General features: G+C 41.3%; 1 protein-coding gene across 1 annotated transcript; it reads left to right on the plus strand.

Annotated features, from left to right (window-relative positions):
• The first annotated feature begins 9,492 nt into the window (after positions 1–9,492).
• Positions 9,493–10,862, plus strand: LOC144577813 (uncharacterized). Its single transcript, XM_078338150.1, has 2 exons — positions 9,493–9,842; positions 10,392–10,862. Exons 1-2 carry the CDS (start codon positions 9,493–9,495, stop codon positions 10,456–10,458), a joined length of 417 nt encoding a protein of 138 aa, XP_078194276.1. The 3' UTR covers positions 10,459–10,862.
• Positions 10,863–16,540: the final 5,678 nt, after the last annotated feature.

The following is a 16,540-nucleotide window of genomic DNA, read 5'->3' on the forward strand; positions in this document are numbered from 1 at the left end:
AATGGGACTAAAAATAGAATACATACAATAAGAAAAGCTATAGGAAAGTCAGTGATGCTAGTACGACATCATCAACTTGGTCTATAATTAACTTGCCAACTGCACTACCTGTGGTCTAAGTGGAGGGCAGAGAGTGTCTTTCCTTGGGAGAAAAATGAAGGGGTGATGGCACTTTTACTGAATCTTAAAGGAAGAGTAAGATTTTGAGAGATAAAATTGAAATGAAGTTATTTCAGCTATAAGGAATGAGACAGAATAATAATTCTCTACCTTGCCTACACATGTGAATCACAAGGGTGCCTTTTAAAAACAATTATAATGTCCAACAGACTAAATCAGGATCTCCAGGGGTGGAATTTGAACATCCCTATTTTCTGAGACATCCCTCTCCCAAATGACACTTAAAGGAAGCCTGTATTGAGAATCACTGGTATAGAGTACCTGAAGAAGAGAAGTGTGAAAATTGGTAACAATGATATCACAAAGGTAGGTTAGTGACAGTAAATGGCCATGAATATAGCCACTGGGGACCCATGAAAGTAGCTGTGCAATGCAGGTATTAGTAATTAACACTGTAATTTTAGGAGATTTAGTGGAGCACTGCTTCCAGGATGGAAAAGAAAGAAAAGAAAGAGAGAAAGAGAGAAAGAAAGAAAAAGAAAGAAAGAAAGAAAGAGAGAGAGAAAGAAAGAAAGAAGAAGAAAAGAAAGAAAGAAAAGAAAGTGTATGCCCTTTTCTTTTTTATAATGTAAGTTTTAAACTTCTCAAGTCCATACTTGGTACTTACACTTGAAATTCCTTTTTATTAATAAATCCTAGTAAAAAGTGTCTCAGAAAAATGAAATTGAAAATTTCTCCTCTTCCCCAACAGCTGAAATCCTAAAATCTGGCTCTTATAAAATAGTAAATTGATAAAATTCACAAAAGTATCAGAATTACTCTCCTGATGAAGTGCAGATATTATTTAAAAATGTAAAGTCCTATCTTGTGTTCCATTATATAAAATTCTAGTAATGTCATCTACAGAAAGAAAGCTCTTCTAAGACACCTAAATATCAGAAATTGTAGCTTTGTCCTATGAAAGACTGCAATATAAATGTTTGTGTAAACTTAGTAACTGTCACATTGTAAATTGATGCATTTATCTTCTGACTGGATATTTTTCCCTGTAAGCCAGAGAAAAGCTTTAGAATTTCTTGTTTCTTTATGTGTAAAGGTTACTAAAGTAAATTAAAATGGACACCAGGCCTGAAGAATCCCTGAGCAGACAAACTCAGTTAAGCCTCAGAATTGACCTTAACCTTGACTGATTTGAAAACATAACTGAGGAGACCGACTCAAGATGGCACGGTGAGAACAACCCAGGATTGAAGCTCTCGGTGAACGCATGGAGGGTGAGTCAGGGCCGCATTTCCAGACGGATCTTTGTGGCCCACAGAACGGGGAAATCCCCAGGTATAAAAGAGATGTGGGACGCCAGTGCAGCGGTTTTGGCTGGTGCAGCTGGTGAAGCCAGCGAACGGCACAGCCAGCGAACCACGCTGCAGCGCAGCGGTGCTCCACAGTGCTCCACACAAAGTGCAATGGTCCGGGTGCCCTGTTGAACCAGCAATCTGAGACTTGAGAGGGCAGATTGGCATATCCATCTGATTGAACGGGACTTGGACAGTGAGCCAGGCCAGGAGATACCAGAAAAACGGCATTTGGGCCAGGGCAGTGGGACAAACAAAATGGCAATTCCAAACGCTCCGGGTGGAGAGTTTCACTGCTGGCACAGCTGAACCTAGAATGGTGCAGCTCGGTGAGGGAGGGGCGTTTGCCATTACTGAGGCAACCCACCACAACAGAGAGACTCCACCACAGGGCGTAGCCCATGGCAGCAGGGCAGAGACCACAGCAGCAGGGCAGAGCCTGCAGCAACAGGGCAGACCTCACACCAGCAGGGTGGAGCCTTGGCAGGCAAATAGTGACTAGATTGCCTCCTAGCTGGGCAGGACAGCACAACAAACACTCATAAAGAAAACGCCAACACCCCCGAGACAGAGCATCTGAGAAAAAGGGGTTTTTTTTATGAGTTCTGCTGCAGCAGAATTAAATGTAGCAGCCAAACAGCCCTGAATGAACAACAGAGCTCACAGATCAGCACTGGAGCTCCTATAAAGTACAGACTGTCTCCTCAAGCAGCTCCCTGACCCCTCTATATCCAGAAGACTGACATTTGGCAGGCATCATTCTGGGACAAAGATAGCAGAAAAAGAAACTGGTAGCATCTCTCACTGTTCCGCGGCCGCTATAGGTGCACCACAGACAAGCAGGGCCTGGAGTGGACCTCAACAGTCGTACAGTGGAGGGGCTAGACTGGTAGAAGGAAAACCAAGTAACAGAAATACTTCAGCATCAACAAGCTGGGTGTCCACTCAGAGACCCAATCGAAAAGTCAGCAACGACTCAGACAACAGGTGGATAAATCCACAAAGATGAAAAGAAACCAGTGCAAAAAGGAGGAAAACACCCGAAACCAGAACACCTCGCCTCCTAGAAAGGACCAAAACTCCTCAACAGCAAGGGAACAAAGCTGGACGGAGAATGACTGTGATGAAATGACAGAATTAGACTTCAGAAGGTGGATAATGAGAAACTTTTGTGAGCTAAAAGAACATGTTTTAAATCAATGCAAAGAAACTAAGAACCTAGAAAAAAGATTTGAAAAAAGATTCGAGGAAATGATAACAAGAATGGATAACTTAGGAATATGAATGAATTGAAGGAGCTGAAAAACACAATACGAGAACTTCGCGAAGCATGCACAAGTTTCAACAACCGAATTGACCAAGCAGAAGAAAAAGTATCAGAAGTCGAAGATCAACTCAATGAAATAAAACGAGAAACCAAGATTACAGAAAAAGGCGCAAAAAGGAATGAACAAAGTCTCCAAAAACTATGGGACTATGTGAAGAGACCTAACCTACGTTTGATAGGTGTACCAGAATGTAACGAAGAGAATGAATCCAAGCTGGAAAATACTCCTCAGGATATTATCCAGGAAAATTTCCCCCACCTAGCAAGGTAGGCCAACACTCAAATGCAGGAAATACAGAGAACACCACAAAGATATTCTGCAAGAAGAGCAACCCCAAGGCACTATTCGTCAGATTCAACAAGGTTGAAATAAAGGAGAAAATACTAAGGACAGCCAGAGAGAAACGTTGGGTCACCCACAAAGGGAAGCCCATCAGACTCACAGCAGATCACTCGGCAGAAACTCTACAAGCAAGAAGAGAGTGGGGGCCAATATTCAACATCCTTAAAGAAAAGAACTTTCAACCCAGAATTTCACATCCAGCCAAACAGAGCTTCGTAAGTGAATGAAAAATAAAATCCTTTGCAAACAAGCAAGTACTCAGAGAGTTTGTCACCACCAGGCCTGCTTTACAAGAGCTCCTAAAAGAGGCACTACACATAAAAAAAAACAACCAGTACCAGCCATTCCAAAATCACACTAAATGCTAAAGAGCATCAACATAATGAAGAATCTACATCAACTAACAAGCAAAACAGCCAGCTAGCATCAAAATGGCAGTATCGAATTCACACATAACAATCTTAACCCTAAATATAAATGGGCTAAATGCACCAATCAAAAGACACAGACTGGCAAACTGGATAAAAAAACAAAGCCCATCAGTGTGCTGTATTTAGGAAACCCATCTCACATGCAAGGATACACAAAGGCTCAAAATAAAGGAATGGAGGAAGATTTACCAAGCAAATGGAGAGCAAAAAAAAAAGCAGGAGTTGCAATTCTCATCTCTGATAAAATAGACTTTAAAGCAACAAAGATCAAAAAAGACAAAGAAGGTCATTACATAATAATAAAAGGATCGATACAACAAGAAGAGCTAACGATCCTAAACATATATGGACCCAATACAGGAGCACCCAGATACATAAGGCAAGTTCTTAATGACTTACAAAGAGACTTAGACTCCCACACAATAATAATGGGAGACTTTAACACTCCACTGTCAATATTAGACAGATCAACCATACAGAAAATTAACAAGGATATCCAGGGCTTGAACTCAGACCTGGAGCAAGCAAACCTGATAGACATTTACAGAAATCTCCACCCCAAATCCACAGAATATACATTCTTCTCAGCACCACATCACACCTACTTGAAAATTGACCATATAATTGGAAGTAAAGCACTGCTCAACAAATGCAAAACAACTGATATCATAACAAACAGTCTCTCAGACCATAGAGCAATCAAGTTAGAACTCAGAATTCAGAAACCAACTCAGAACTGCACCGCTTCATGGAAACTGAACAACTGGCTCTTGAATGTTGACTGGATAAACAATCAAATGAAGGCAGAAATAAAGAAGTTCTTTGAAACCAATGAGAAAGAAGACACAACATGCCAGAAGCTCTGGGACACATTTAAAGCAGTCTCTAGAGGAAAATATATAGCAATAAGTGCCCATATGAAGAGAATGGAGAGATCCAGAATTGACACCCTATTGTCAAAATTGAAAGAGCTAGAGGAGCAAGATCAAAAAAACTCAAAACCTAGCAGAAGACAAGAAATAACTAAGATCAGAGCAGAACTGAAGGAGATAGAGACACGAAAAACCCTTCAAAAAATCAATAAATCCAAGAGCTGGTTTTTTGAAAAGATCAACAAAACAGACAAACCACTAGCCAGATTGATAAAAAAGAAAAGAGAGAACAACCAAATAGATGCAATAAAAAATGATAAAGGGGAAATCACCACAGATTCCACAGAAATTCAAACCATCATCAGAGAATATTACAAACAAATCTATGCACATAAACTAGTAAACCTGGAAGAAATGGATAAATTCCTGGACTCCTGTGTCCTCCCAAGCCTAAACCAGGAGGAAGCTGAAACTATGAATAGACCAATAAAAAGGTCAGAAGTCGAGGCAGCAATTAAGAGCCTACCACACAAAAAAAGCCCAGGTCCAGATGGGTTCACAGCCGAATTCTACCAGACACACAGAGGAGCTGGTACCATTCCTTCTGAACCTCTTCCAAATAATCCAAAAATAGTGAATCCTTCCCAAATCATTTTATGAGACCAACATCATTCTGATACCAAAACCCGGCAGAGACCCAACAAGAAAAGAAAACCTCAGGCCAATATCCATGAATAACATAGATGCAAAAATCTTCAATAAAATATTGGCAAGCCGATTGCAACAGCAAATCAAAAAACTTATCCATCATGATCAGGTAGGATTCATCCCGGGGATGCAAGGCTGGTTCAACATACACAAGTCTATAAACGTAATTCACCACATAAACAGAACCAAAAACAAAAACAACATGATTATCTCAATTGACGCAGAGAAGGCATTCGACAAAATACAGCAGCCCTTTATGCTAAAAACCCTCAATAAACTCGGTATCCATGGAACATATCTCAAAGTAATAAAAGCTATTAACGACAAACCAACAGCCAATATCATACTGAATGGGCAAAAACTGGAAGCATTTTCTTTGAAATCTGGCACTAGACAAGGGTGCCCTCTTTCACCCCTCCTATTCAATATAGTACTGGAAGTTCTAGCCAGAGCAATCAGGCAAGAAAAAGAAATAAAGGGTATTCAAATAGGAAAGGTGGAAGCCAAATTGTCTCTATTTGCAGACGACATGATAGTATACCTAGAAGACCCCATCGCCTCAGCCCAAAAACTCCTGAAACTGATAAGCAAATTCAGCAAAGTCTCAGGATTTAAAATCAATGTGCAAAAATCACAAGCATTCCTCTACACCAATAACAGACTTAAAGAAAGCCAAATCAAGAACGAACTGCCATTCACAATTGCTACAAAAAGAATAAAATACCTAGGAATACAACTCACAAGGAACTTAAGGGACCTCTTCAAGGAAAACTACAAAGCACTGCTCAATGAAATAAGAGAGGACACAAACAGATGGAGAAACATTCCATGTTCATGGTTAGAAAGAATTAATATCGTGAAAATGGCTATACTGCCCAAAGTAATTTACAGAATCAACGGTATCCTCATCAAGCTACCATTGACTTTCTTCACAGAACTGGAAAAAACCACCATGAACTTCATATGGAACCAAAAGAGAGCCAGCATAGCCAAGTCAATTCCAAGGAAAAAGAACACAGCGGGGGGGCATCACACTACCGGATTTCAAACTATACTACAAGGCTACAGTAATCAAAACAGCATGGTACTGGTACCAAAACAGCGATATAGACCAATGGAACAGAACAGAGGCATCGGAGGCAACCCAACATATCTACAACCATCCAATCTTGGATAAACCTGACAAAAACAAGCAATGGGGAAAGGATTCCCTGTTTAATAAATGGTGTTGGGAAAACTGGCTAGCCATGTGCAGAAAGCAGAAACTGGATCCCTTCCTGACACCTTACACTAAAATAAACTCCAGATGGATTAAAGACTTAAACATAAGACCTGGAAACATAAAAACCCTAGAGGAAAATCTAGGCAAAACCATTCAGGACATAGGAGTAGGCAAGGACTTCATGGACAAAACACCAAAAGCATTGGCAACAAAAGCTGAAATAGACAAATGGGACCTAATCAAACTCCACATCTTCTGCACAGCAAAGGAAACAGTCACTAGACTGAATCGGCAAACAACAGAATGGGAAAAAATTTTTGCAGTTTACCCATCTGACAAAGTGCTGATATCCAGAATTTATAAAAAACTCAAACAGATTTACAGGACAAAACAAACAAGCCCATTCAAAATGGGCAAAGGATGTGAACAGATACTTTACAAAAGAAGACATATATGGGCCCAACAATCATATGAAAAAATGCTCATCATCACTGGTCATCAGAGAGATGCAAATCAAAACCACATTGAGATACCATCTCACGCCAGTTAGAACGGCGATCATTAAAAAATCTGGAGACAACAGATGCTGGAGAGGATGTGGAGAAAAAGGAACACTTTTACACTGTTGGTGGGATTGTAAATTAGTTCAGCCATGTGGAAGACAGTGTGGCGATTCCTCAAGGCCTTAAAATAGAAATTCCATTTGACCCAGCAATCCCATTACTGGGTATATATCCAAAGGACTATAAATTGTTCTATTATAAGGACACATGCACACAAATATTCATTGCAGCACTGTTTACAATAGCTAAGACCTGGAACCAACCCAAATGCCCATTGATGATAGACTGGATTGGGAAAATGTGGCACATATACTCCATGCAATATTATGCAGCAATCAGAAATGAAGAGTTCGTGTCGTTTGTAGGGACATGGATGAATCTGGAGAACATCATTCTCAGCAAACTGACACAAGAACAGAAAATGAAAGACCGCATATTCTCACTCATAGGCAGGTGATGAAAAATGAGAACACATGGACACAGGGAGGGGAGTACTAAACACTGGGGTCTATTGGGGGGACAAGTGGAGGGCCAGCGGCAGGGGAGCTGGGGAGGGATAGCCTGGGGAGAAATGCCAAATGTGGGTGAAGGGGAGAAAGGAAGCAAAACACAGTGCCATTTGTGTACTATGCAACCGTCTTGCATGTTCTGCACATGTACCCCAAAACCTAAATGCAATAAAAAATTTAAAAAAAAAGAAAACATAACTGAAACTTAAGTTATTTCTGTAATTCTCTATTTGAAGGAAAACAGAACTTAAGCTCAACCAATCAGAAGTAGCCAACACACTTTCATAACTAGGGACTTTCCAACGTAATAAATCAAATAAGGCAAATATATAACTGCAACCAATCAAATGATTTTTTTCACATTTACCCTGTAAAAGTCCAGAACCTTAAACAACGTTTGGTTTGATTTATTTCCCAATTTATGAATTTCTTCTTACTCAAATAAACTTTTTAAAGTTTTATTGTGCCTCAAGATTTTTCTTTAACAAGGTACAATGATAAACCTATGTGCTTATTATACTCTAATTCCTAACTCAAATGGGAGTTAAAGCTGGCAGTTATTTGTAAAGCAAATATTATTTTTGTTATAATTGTAGATACAAATGCAATTTTTTAAAATACCATTTGAGATATCTGCAGAAGTCTAGACAGATTTTCTAGAATGGCCGAGCCAGGACAGGCGCCCCCCTTCTGATGTCTAGTCGAGAGATGGGCATTTAAACAGACATAGTGAAACCACCTTTGAAAAATTACAACTGAGGAAAGTATGAAAGTGAAAGAAAGACTCCATCTTGCTACTAAACTTTAAGCTGTCCTTATTCATTCATTCCTGGGCATAGGCTGAACTAACTTTGAGAAGAAATTCAGTTATGATTTGATTCTGAAACAAAACTGATAACAGCTCTTTCCCTGAAGAAACCCCCTTCGTGCCTGGGGACCACTCTGCCTTTGCAGGACTAACAAATTAGCTACAAGATTAGAAATTACAGTTTAGGGGTCATGCAGTCTCTGGCTCCAAGAGTCTGAACCTCCCCAGATTGTTCCTGGGGATAACATCACTATTGTAAAACCTAAGATCATTGCTTGAGATATTTTGCAGATCCTGCATTCCATGGATCACCTGACACTACCCAGACCTGTAATCTGGCCCAACCAATTCTGCCATCGCACCCAAGAACAGAAGACAGCAATTTTGACCTCCTATGATTCTATCTCCAACCTGACCAATTAGCACTCCCCACTTCCCATGTCCCTTCTGCTAAATCATCTTTAAAATGTCTGATCCCTGAATGCTCCCAGAGACAGATTTGAGTAGTAATAAAACTCCCGTCTTCTGCACAGCTGCCTCTGCATGAATTACTCTTTTTCCATTGCAATTCCCTTGTCTTGATAAATCGTCTCTATCTAGGCAGCAGGCAAGGTGAACCCATTGGACAGTTACAATAGTACCACGAATGCTAAGAGCTAAGAACACCATGTTACAAAAACAGTGGCACACCTCCTTTAAAAACAAGTTTCCCCAAGAAAGGTGGGAAGAAAATATGGGGCTCACGCCAGCTGCAAATAGACGCCCATCTTCCAAATAAAATGCCAAGCCTTCTCGAGATCACAGCATGTTCACGTTTCCACCCCAGGCTGGACGAACAAATTGGATCAGAGAGAGTTGTGTGGGGAGACGGCGACTGGGTGGCCCTGAAGCAGGCCACTAGGATCCCCCGTTTCCCTGTCCCTGTCCCTCCAAAAGCCCGTAAGCCACAGACAACCGTGGCCTGTCCAGGGGACACCACTTCTCAGGCCCCCCAAAGTTCTGCAAACCCTGATGACAAAGGCAGGTCAGAGGCCCGTGACATGTGGGGAGGCATCGGACAGATTTTTCTTCCGTGGTCTGGTCGGAGCCGATGCTCACCCAACTGAGAAGGCCCTGGCGCGGTCACACTGGGTAAATCGAGGCGAAGGAGCTTTTTTCCGCTTTTTTTTTTTTTTTTTTTTTTTTTGGCGCTCCTGGTGCCGGCTTCTCCTTTACCCCAAGGGAGAGCGCTGCAGAAATGGCTGGGAAGCCGGAAGGGAGGAGTGTTGTTGCGGCTGCGGGATTCGCGGCTACGACTAAGCGGGCGCCCAGTGGGCTTCTAGGTTCGCTGGCTCTCACCCGGACCCCCACCTACGGAACCCCTTCCGGTCCCCGCGCCGACCCGGGCCCCCACCTAGGGAACCCCTTCCGGTCCCCTCGGTCTCCTGGCCTCAAGTCCGCGCGGCAGCCCCGGGGGGGCCGGGCGGGAGGCGAGACTGCGCCCAGCAAGGCCCCACCTCCCCAGCGCCCGCTGGATCCCCTGCCTTCCATTTCCCCAGCAGCCTCTGGCGCTTGTGACCCGAGCAGGAAGCCCAAATCTGTAGGAAGGTAATTCTTGGACTACCTGTCCCACCTGCAGCAGGGACGTGACCGTCCTCCAACTGGGAGCGCAAGTCCGGGTCTGGTGGATCCCTTTACCGGTGATAAGGATACAGAGGATGCCCTTGTCCCATGTCCCTCAGTTGGAGGCAGAGCCCAGCGGTTAGGGGGAACCCAATGGAGGCCTCGACCCAGAGCCGATTCCCACCCTGGGGCACAGGAGCGTTTTAGGTGGTGAAGCTATTCTATGTGTAATGGTGGATATGTTATAGGAGCGGAAAGAAATCATTTCGGTTGACAGGGTAAAACGAGTCTCAGGTAGAAAACAAAAAGCAGCTCAAAAATAGCTCCCTTTCTAACCTCATGCAACTCAAAGAAATCACTTCTAACAACAAGCAGCCTGAAAGAGCAGACAGTAAAACATAAATAAGACAACTCAGACACAGAAGGACTGGGGCGGGTTCAGGGAGTCTCCTGGGTAAATCACCAGGCTTCACGCTTACACGGTGGACCCCAGTAAAACAGTAGGTCATAATAAGCACGTTCCTTTCCCTTTAGGCGTACCAAGATGCCTGCAGCTGCAAGATGTAGGGGAACAGAAGCAGAAACTCTCCCTCCCAGATAGGCAGTACCAAAAAACACGGACTAAGAGTCTATGTGGTCAGGGAAAGGGGTAAGAGCTGATAAAAGACTCTGCTCTGTTCATGTAATACACTTGGTCCCAACTAAACCCTGGGGCCATAAGAGGATAAGACATCCCCTCCTCACGAACCCCCTCCTCACTGGCCCATTTATAAAAACCCTGACACTTTTACCACAACTTGGCAGTAGGCTTGGGACCCCTCTTTGTAATAGGACCTGTTCTTTCCTTTTGCCTATTAAACTCCTGCTCCAAACTCACTGTGTGTGTATGTGTCCAAGACCTCAACTTCCTTGGCCATGAGACCGGGAATCTTGGTTATTTACACCAGACAACGAGGCTGCTTCAGATACATCTCATATGTTTGTCAAACCCACAGAATATACAACAGAAAGCAGGAACCCTGAATGATGGATTTACTCATAATGTATCCATATTTGTTCATCCAGACAAATTGTACAACACTAATGGGAGACATTAATAATAAGGGAAATAGTATAGGAGGAAGAAGTGAATTCTGCACTTGCCACTCGATTTTTCCACAACCCCAAACCTATTCTAAAATAACATGTATTATTTATAAAAAGCAGATGACTTTTTGTCAGTGTTATGATTGCTTTTAGCTGTGACATAGAAACCTATAATCATCCTTCAATATAACTTATAATTTGTTGCCACATACAAATAAAAAAATACATATATATTTACTATATATATATAACTATATCCTGCACCACTGGATATAGTAAGATTAAAATTTTCTTACATGATCACGAAACAGCCTTGATCACATTTTAGTGATCACATTTTAGAAGTAGTACCTTCTGCATATGGATATCCAGTGTTCCCAGAAACATTTATTGAAGAGACTGTCCTGTCCACAATGAGTGTTTTTGATATGTTTGTCCAAAATCAGTTGACTGTAGATACATGGATTAATTTTTGGGTTCTCTATTCTGTTCCATTGGTCTATATGTCTTATTCTAGTACCATACTCTGTTAGTCCAAATGCTCATGATAAAGACGTACTCAAGACTGAGTAATTTATAAAGAAAAAGATGTTTAATAGACTCACATTTTCACATGGCTGGAGAGGCCTCACAATCATGGCAGAAAGCAAAAGGCACATTTTACATGGCAGTAAACAAAACAGAACTTGTACAGGGAAACTCTGCTCTATAAAACCATCAGATCTCATGAGACTTATTCACTATGATGAGAACAGCACAGGAAAGACCTGCCCCATGATTCAATTACCTCCCATCGGGTCCTTCCCATGACACATGGGAATTGTGGGAGCTATAATTCAAGATGAGATTTGATTGGGGACACAGAGCTAAGCCATATCATTCCATTCTTGGCCCCTCCCAAATCTCATATTTTCACATTTCAGAACCAATCATGCCTTCCCAACAGGCCCCCAAAGTCTTAACACATTTCAGCATTAACTGAAAAGTCCACAGTCCAAAGTCTTCTGAGACTAGGCAAGTCCCACCTATGAGCCTGTAAAATCCAAATTAAGTTTGTTACTTCATGGCCAGGCTTCACAGAGCTGAGAATAAAATCTTATTTTCACATTTAGAGGAAAACACAAGAAAAGTCAGCAAATGAGACACTGGCCCTTGAAGTGGGAAGAACGGTAGAATAATGTATTTTAGGAAGATATAAGGGAAAGACACTGAACAGGGGTTACTTTGTTTATAGGTTTACTTTTCAGTGGTTTCAAGTGTAGAGGAAAAATATCCATACTTCTCAATTACACTTATTATTTTCTAATAATGAGACGTAAAGAATGCCAGCAGTATGCATGTAGCTAATACAACAACCTTATTGTATTTGCATCTCTGTAGGTTATTCTCAAAGAAGATTTGCATTGAACAAAGTTAAATAGTCAAGGACGACTTTATTCAAAATTGTTGCAATAGGGTCAAGCCTGTTTCAATAGGGAAGGGAGACTGTATTCAACTCTGTTGAACAAAAGGCAGGACAGTTTGTAAAGCCTGGCATATGCTAGTGAAAAAGTCCTGGAGAATGTTACTGGGGAAGGTAGGTCAATATGATGAGGCCATTTGTATTTGCTAACGGGCGCATATGGAAGTAAGAGTCCTACCCTCCCACAGAGATGGGGAGATAGGGAACTATTTTTCTTGATTATTATTTTTCAACAAAATGGCTCCCAGTTTTTTGAGAAAGGTATTTCTGGGCCGTAAAACTGATAAAAGGCTAGAAAAAGATTTAAATATGAAATAAGAAAAAATTTATAGTGGGAAGATTTCTAAAGTAAATCTAAGTAAAGGATCTGTAGTCAGGAAGAAATCTGTCTGAAGTTTAGTCAAGTTGAGGGGAACATCAAGGCAGTCTTGTTCATCCTACACATGTATAAAACCTTGTTCAGAGTTACCTTGACATTATCGCACCCTTAAAATTCTTGCAAGCACATAACAGAATATTTTATTTAAGTTTTCAAAGTCTAAGCAATGTGGATAACATTGTGTTGAAAGCAGCTAAAAGGCTCCTAGCAAAGCAACACAATAAATATTGGTTTAATCTACTTGAATTTAGCCAGACCACTCAACTAAGAGCAGAACTACCTTTTTAAGAATTAAGCCCAGCCGTAGGCAGAATTGTTTAGTAGACAGCATTTTGCTTCAGTTCTTCTCCATATGTCCTGGTATTTCTGGTGTCATAACAGCCTGCAGTAGTACCACAGATTGTGAAAGAAGCCCAAATTTGGGAGTTGGGAAACAGTTAAGTCTTCCTCTTTACTTATCTACAAAGTAAAGAATACCTACCTAGCAAATACAAGTATTGGTACATCCAATGAAATAATGTGAATTTAAACATTTTACCAATTACTTTCTGACTTCAGTACACAGGCGAACAGACAAAAAAAAAAAAAAAGGGGCATTGCAGCGCCCTCTTCTGGGTACTGTTCGTAAATTAACTCAGATAGTTGGATTTTCTAGGGGAATACAAAAGTTTCACCCTAGGAATAACTGCTCAATTTGTAAAAATACATAAATACATTGAAATGTGCAAACAAACATCAAATTCAAACGCGTGAAGAGAAACACCAATGTTCATTCTTTTCCTCATCCCTTATCCACACATGCATTTGGGCAGCTCATGGAATCTCAGAATGAAAATCAGAAAATAATTTATCAAGAATTCATGTCACCTACAGCAGTAGTTCTAAAACTTTAATGCACCTATAAATTACCTGGAGATCTTTTTAAACTGCAAATTCATATTCACTTGGTCCCGGGGTCTGTATTTCTAACAATCTCCCAGGTGAGGCCTACACTGATGGTAGCATGACTGAAATCACCTTTGCAAAAATTGTAGCAGTGAGAACATAACTACCCAACAGATTCACCTTGCCTAATGCCTAGACAGAGCCAAGCTATCAAGACAGGTAAGTTGCAATAGAGGAAAAGTAACTCATGCAGAGCCAGCTGTGTGGGAGTCCAGAGTTTTAGTCAAAACTCAAATCAGTCTTTCAGAGCATTCAGGAAGCAGTTTTTAAGGACAACTCGGTGGGTGGGAGGAAGCCAGTGATACAGGTGATAGAAATAAATTATTTAGGCAGATAGTAAGGACAACAGAATCATAGGCAGAATTTTCCATTTTAACAAAAAGCAGCCCCCAAAATCACTTTTTTTCTAACAAGGAGCAGCCTGAGAAATTGAACTGCAGACATAACTAAGCAAGCTGGAAGCTTGCACTGATGAATGCTGACAGCTATGCCAATAGAAAAGGGCTAGCTCAAATGGAGGCTCTGTCTTCTTTTCTTTTCTTTTTTGTATGTTGAAAATGTAATTTTAGTAGTTAATTCTTCATCTTACATAGGAGCACATTGAAATACACCACAATCTGAAGAAACTCCAGAATTACGAGTATAAGAGTGAAGAAAACTCAGATGGGCTACAATAGCCATTACCTTAAACTGCAAGAGACAAAGTTCCAACCCGAAGGTTAACGTTTATGTATTTATGACTGGCTACATTTATGACTTAAAGAACAGTTTTGTGGGCTGGGAGTGGTGGCTCACACCTTTAATCCCAGCGTTTTGGGAGGCCTGGGCAGGCAGATCACTAGCTCAAGAGATCAAAACCATCCTAGCCAACATGGTGAAAGCTCGTCTCTAATAAAAATACAAAAAAAATTAGCCAGGTGTGGTGGCATGCACCTGTGGTCCCAGCTGCTTGGGAGGCTGAGATGAAAGAATCGCTTGAACCCAGGAGGCAAAGGTTTCAGTGAGCCGAGATTGCGCCACTGCACTCCAGCCTGGGCAACAGAGCAAGACTCTGTCTCAAAAAAAGAAAAAAAGAAAGAAAAAAAGAACAGTTTTGTGAGGGGAGAAACTCTGTCAATGAAGAAGAAAAATTACTGAATTTAAAATTAAAGAATAAAAGGAGCTCCCATGGCAAATACTAGAGGAATGAAAGCAAGAATCATTAATTGAGGATTTGATGCTCTCAAAGGAATAAACCTCTATGATGACACACAAGCTGGATGCTTGAGATCTACAGGTTTATAAGGAAGATTCATAAATGCCTCAGCAAATCCCAGATGATTATCAGATCAGTGTTCTCAATAACACACCAAAGTACAGTAAAGGAACTGGCAACATGGCACAGGACAGGTAGAGAACCATCTGTATAATAAAAGATTAGGAAGGAGGTAACCAGCTTCTTCACACATTATGCAAATAGCACACCTAGTCCTAACCAGTTTTTCTCCCACTATGTCAATGACACAGCTGGTCTGACCAATCTTTCCTGCTCTACATGAATCAGACGCTACCTCCTCAAGCTCATCTATAAAACCTTCCACATTTCACTGCTGAAGCGGCAACCCATTTCTTCAGGACCCCCTCTCTGTGCAGCAGAGACAGCTCTACTCTTTCTTTTGCCTGTTAAACTTCTTTTAACCCCATTCTGGTGTATCTGTGCCTTGTTTTTAGTGGCCGTGAAATCTCAGGTATTTACACAAGACAGTGACGCCGCTTCCCAGTAAGTCAGGAGTGCTGATCATTTGAGTCAAAAGTAAAATCACAGGGAGTCGAAGCTGTCTTCTTGCACTGAATCAGTTCCTGGATGGGGGACACAATATCAGATGAACCACTTTATTTATCTGGGTGGTTTCAGCTGATCCTTCAAGTGCAGGGTCTGCAAAATATCTCAAACACTGTTCTTAGGTTTTACAATAGTGATTTTCTCCCAGGAACAACTTGGGGAGGATCAGATTTTTGTAGCCTCCAGCTGCATGACTCCTAAACCATAATTTCTAATCGTGTGGCTGATTTGTTAGTTCTCCAAAGGCAGTCTAGTCCCCAAGAATGAAGAAGGTTTGTTCTGGGAAAGGGCTGTAATCATCTTTGTTTTAAACTATAAACTAAGTTTCTCCTAGAGTGAATTCAGCCTACACCCAGGAATGAATAAGGACAGCTTGGAGGTTAGAAGCAAGATAGAGCTGGTTAGGTCATATCTCTTCCACTATCTCAGTTATAACTTTGTAATGATGGTTTTAAGAAAATTATGACACTAAAAGACATCTGACCTAACCAATTTCATCTTTCCTTTAACCTCCAACTGCCCTTGGTCATTTCTGGGTATGAACGCAAGCTAACTTTGGGAGAAATTTAGTTTATAGTTTAAATGATAGCCCTTCTCCAAAACTACACTGCATTTGTAAAGTTAATGAAAGTCCACCCAGCTAGGAGAATGAGAGGAAGCTGAATTCCATCAAAGTGTAAACATAAATGATTACCATCCATTATTCCGGAGGTCACAAGATTTGCAAATTCCCCAGTTACCCCTGTAGATAACATCACTGTTGTAGAATCTAAGATTGGCCTTTTGAAATGTCTTTTCAGGTTTTTGTATTTCTAATGACTGATGGCTCCACTCACACCTACCAAGTGGTCCTCGGGCCCTGCCCAGAAGCTAACTTAGTGCTCACCAGGACTATTTTCCACATCCCAGGATTGCATCTCCCACCAATGAGCCACACCCATTTCCTAACCACCCCCTCCTCTCAAAACTATGTTTGGAAAACTCTAGCC

Source organism: Callithrix jacchus, chromosome 9, assembly GCF_049354715.1.
Source record: "Callithrix jacchus isolate 240 chromosome 9, calJac240_pri, whole genome shotgun sequence".
Taxonomy (NCBI): domain Eukaryota; kingdom Metazoa; phylum Chordata; class Mammalia; order Primates; family Cebidae; genus Callithrix; species Callithrix jacchus.

What these genes read in the sequence shown, in the direction of transcription:
- LOC144577813 (XM_078338150.1), top strand. Translation starts at nt 9,493, where the DNA reads ATGGCTGGGAAGCCGGAAGGGAGGAGTGTTGTTGCGGCTGCGGGATTC. An exon ending in AAGCCCAAATCTGTAGGAAG is followed by an intron (nt 9,843 to 10,391) that starts GTAATTCTTGGA and finishes CTTTCCCTTTAG; the next exon opens with GCGTACCAAGATGCCTGCAG.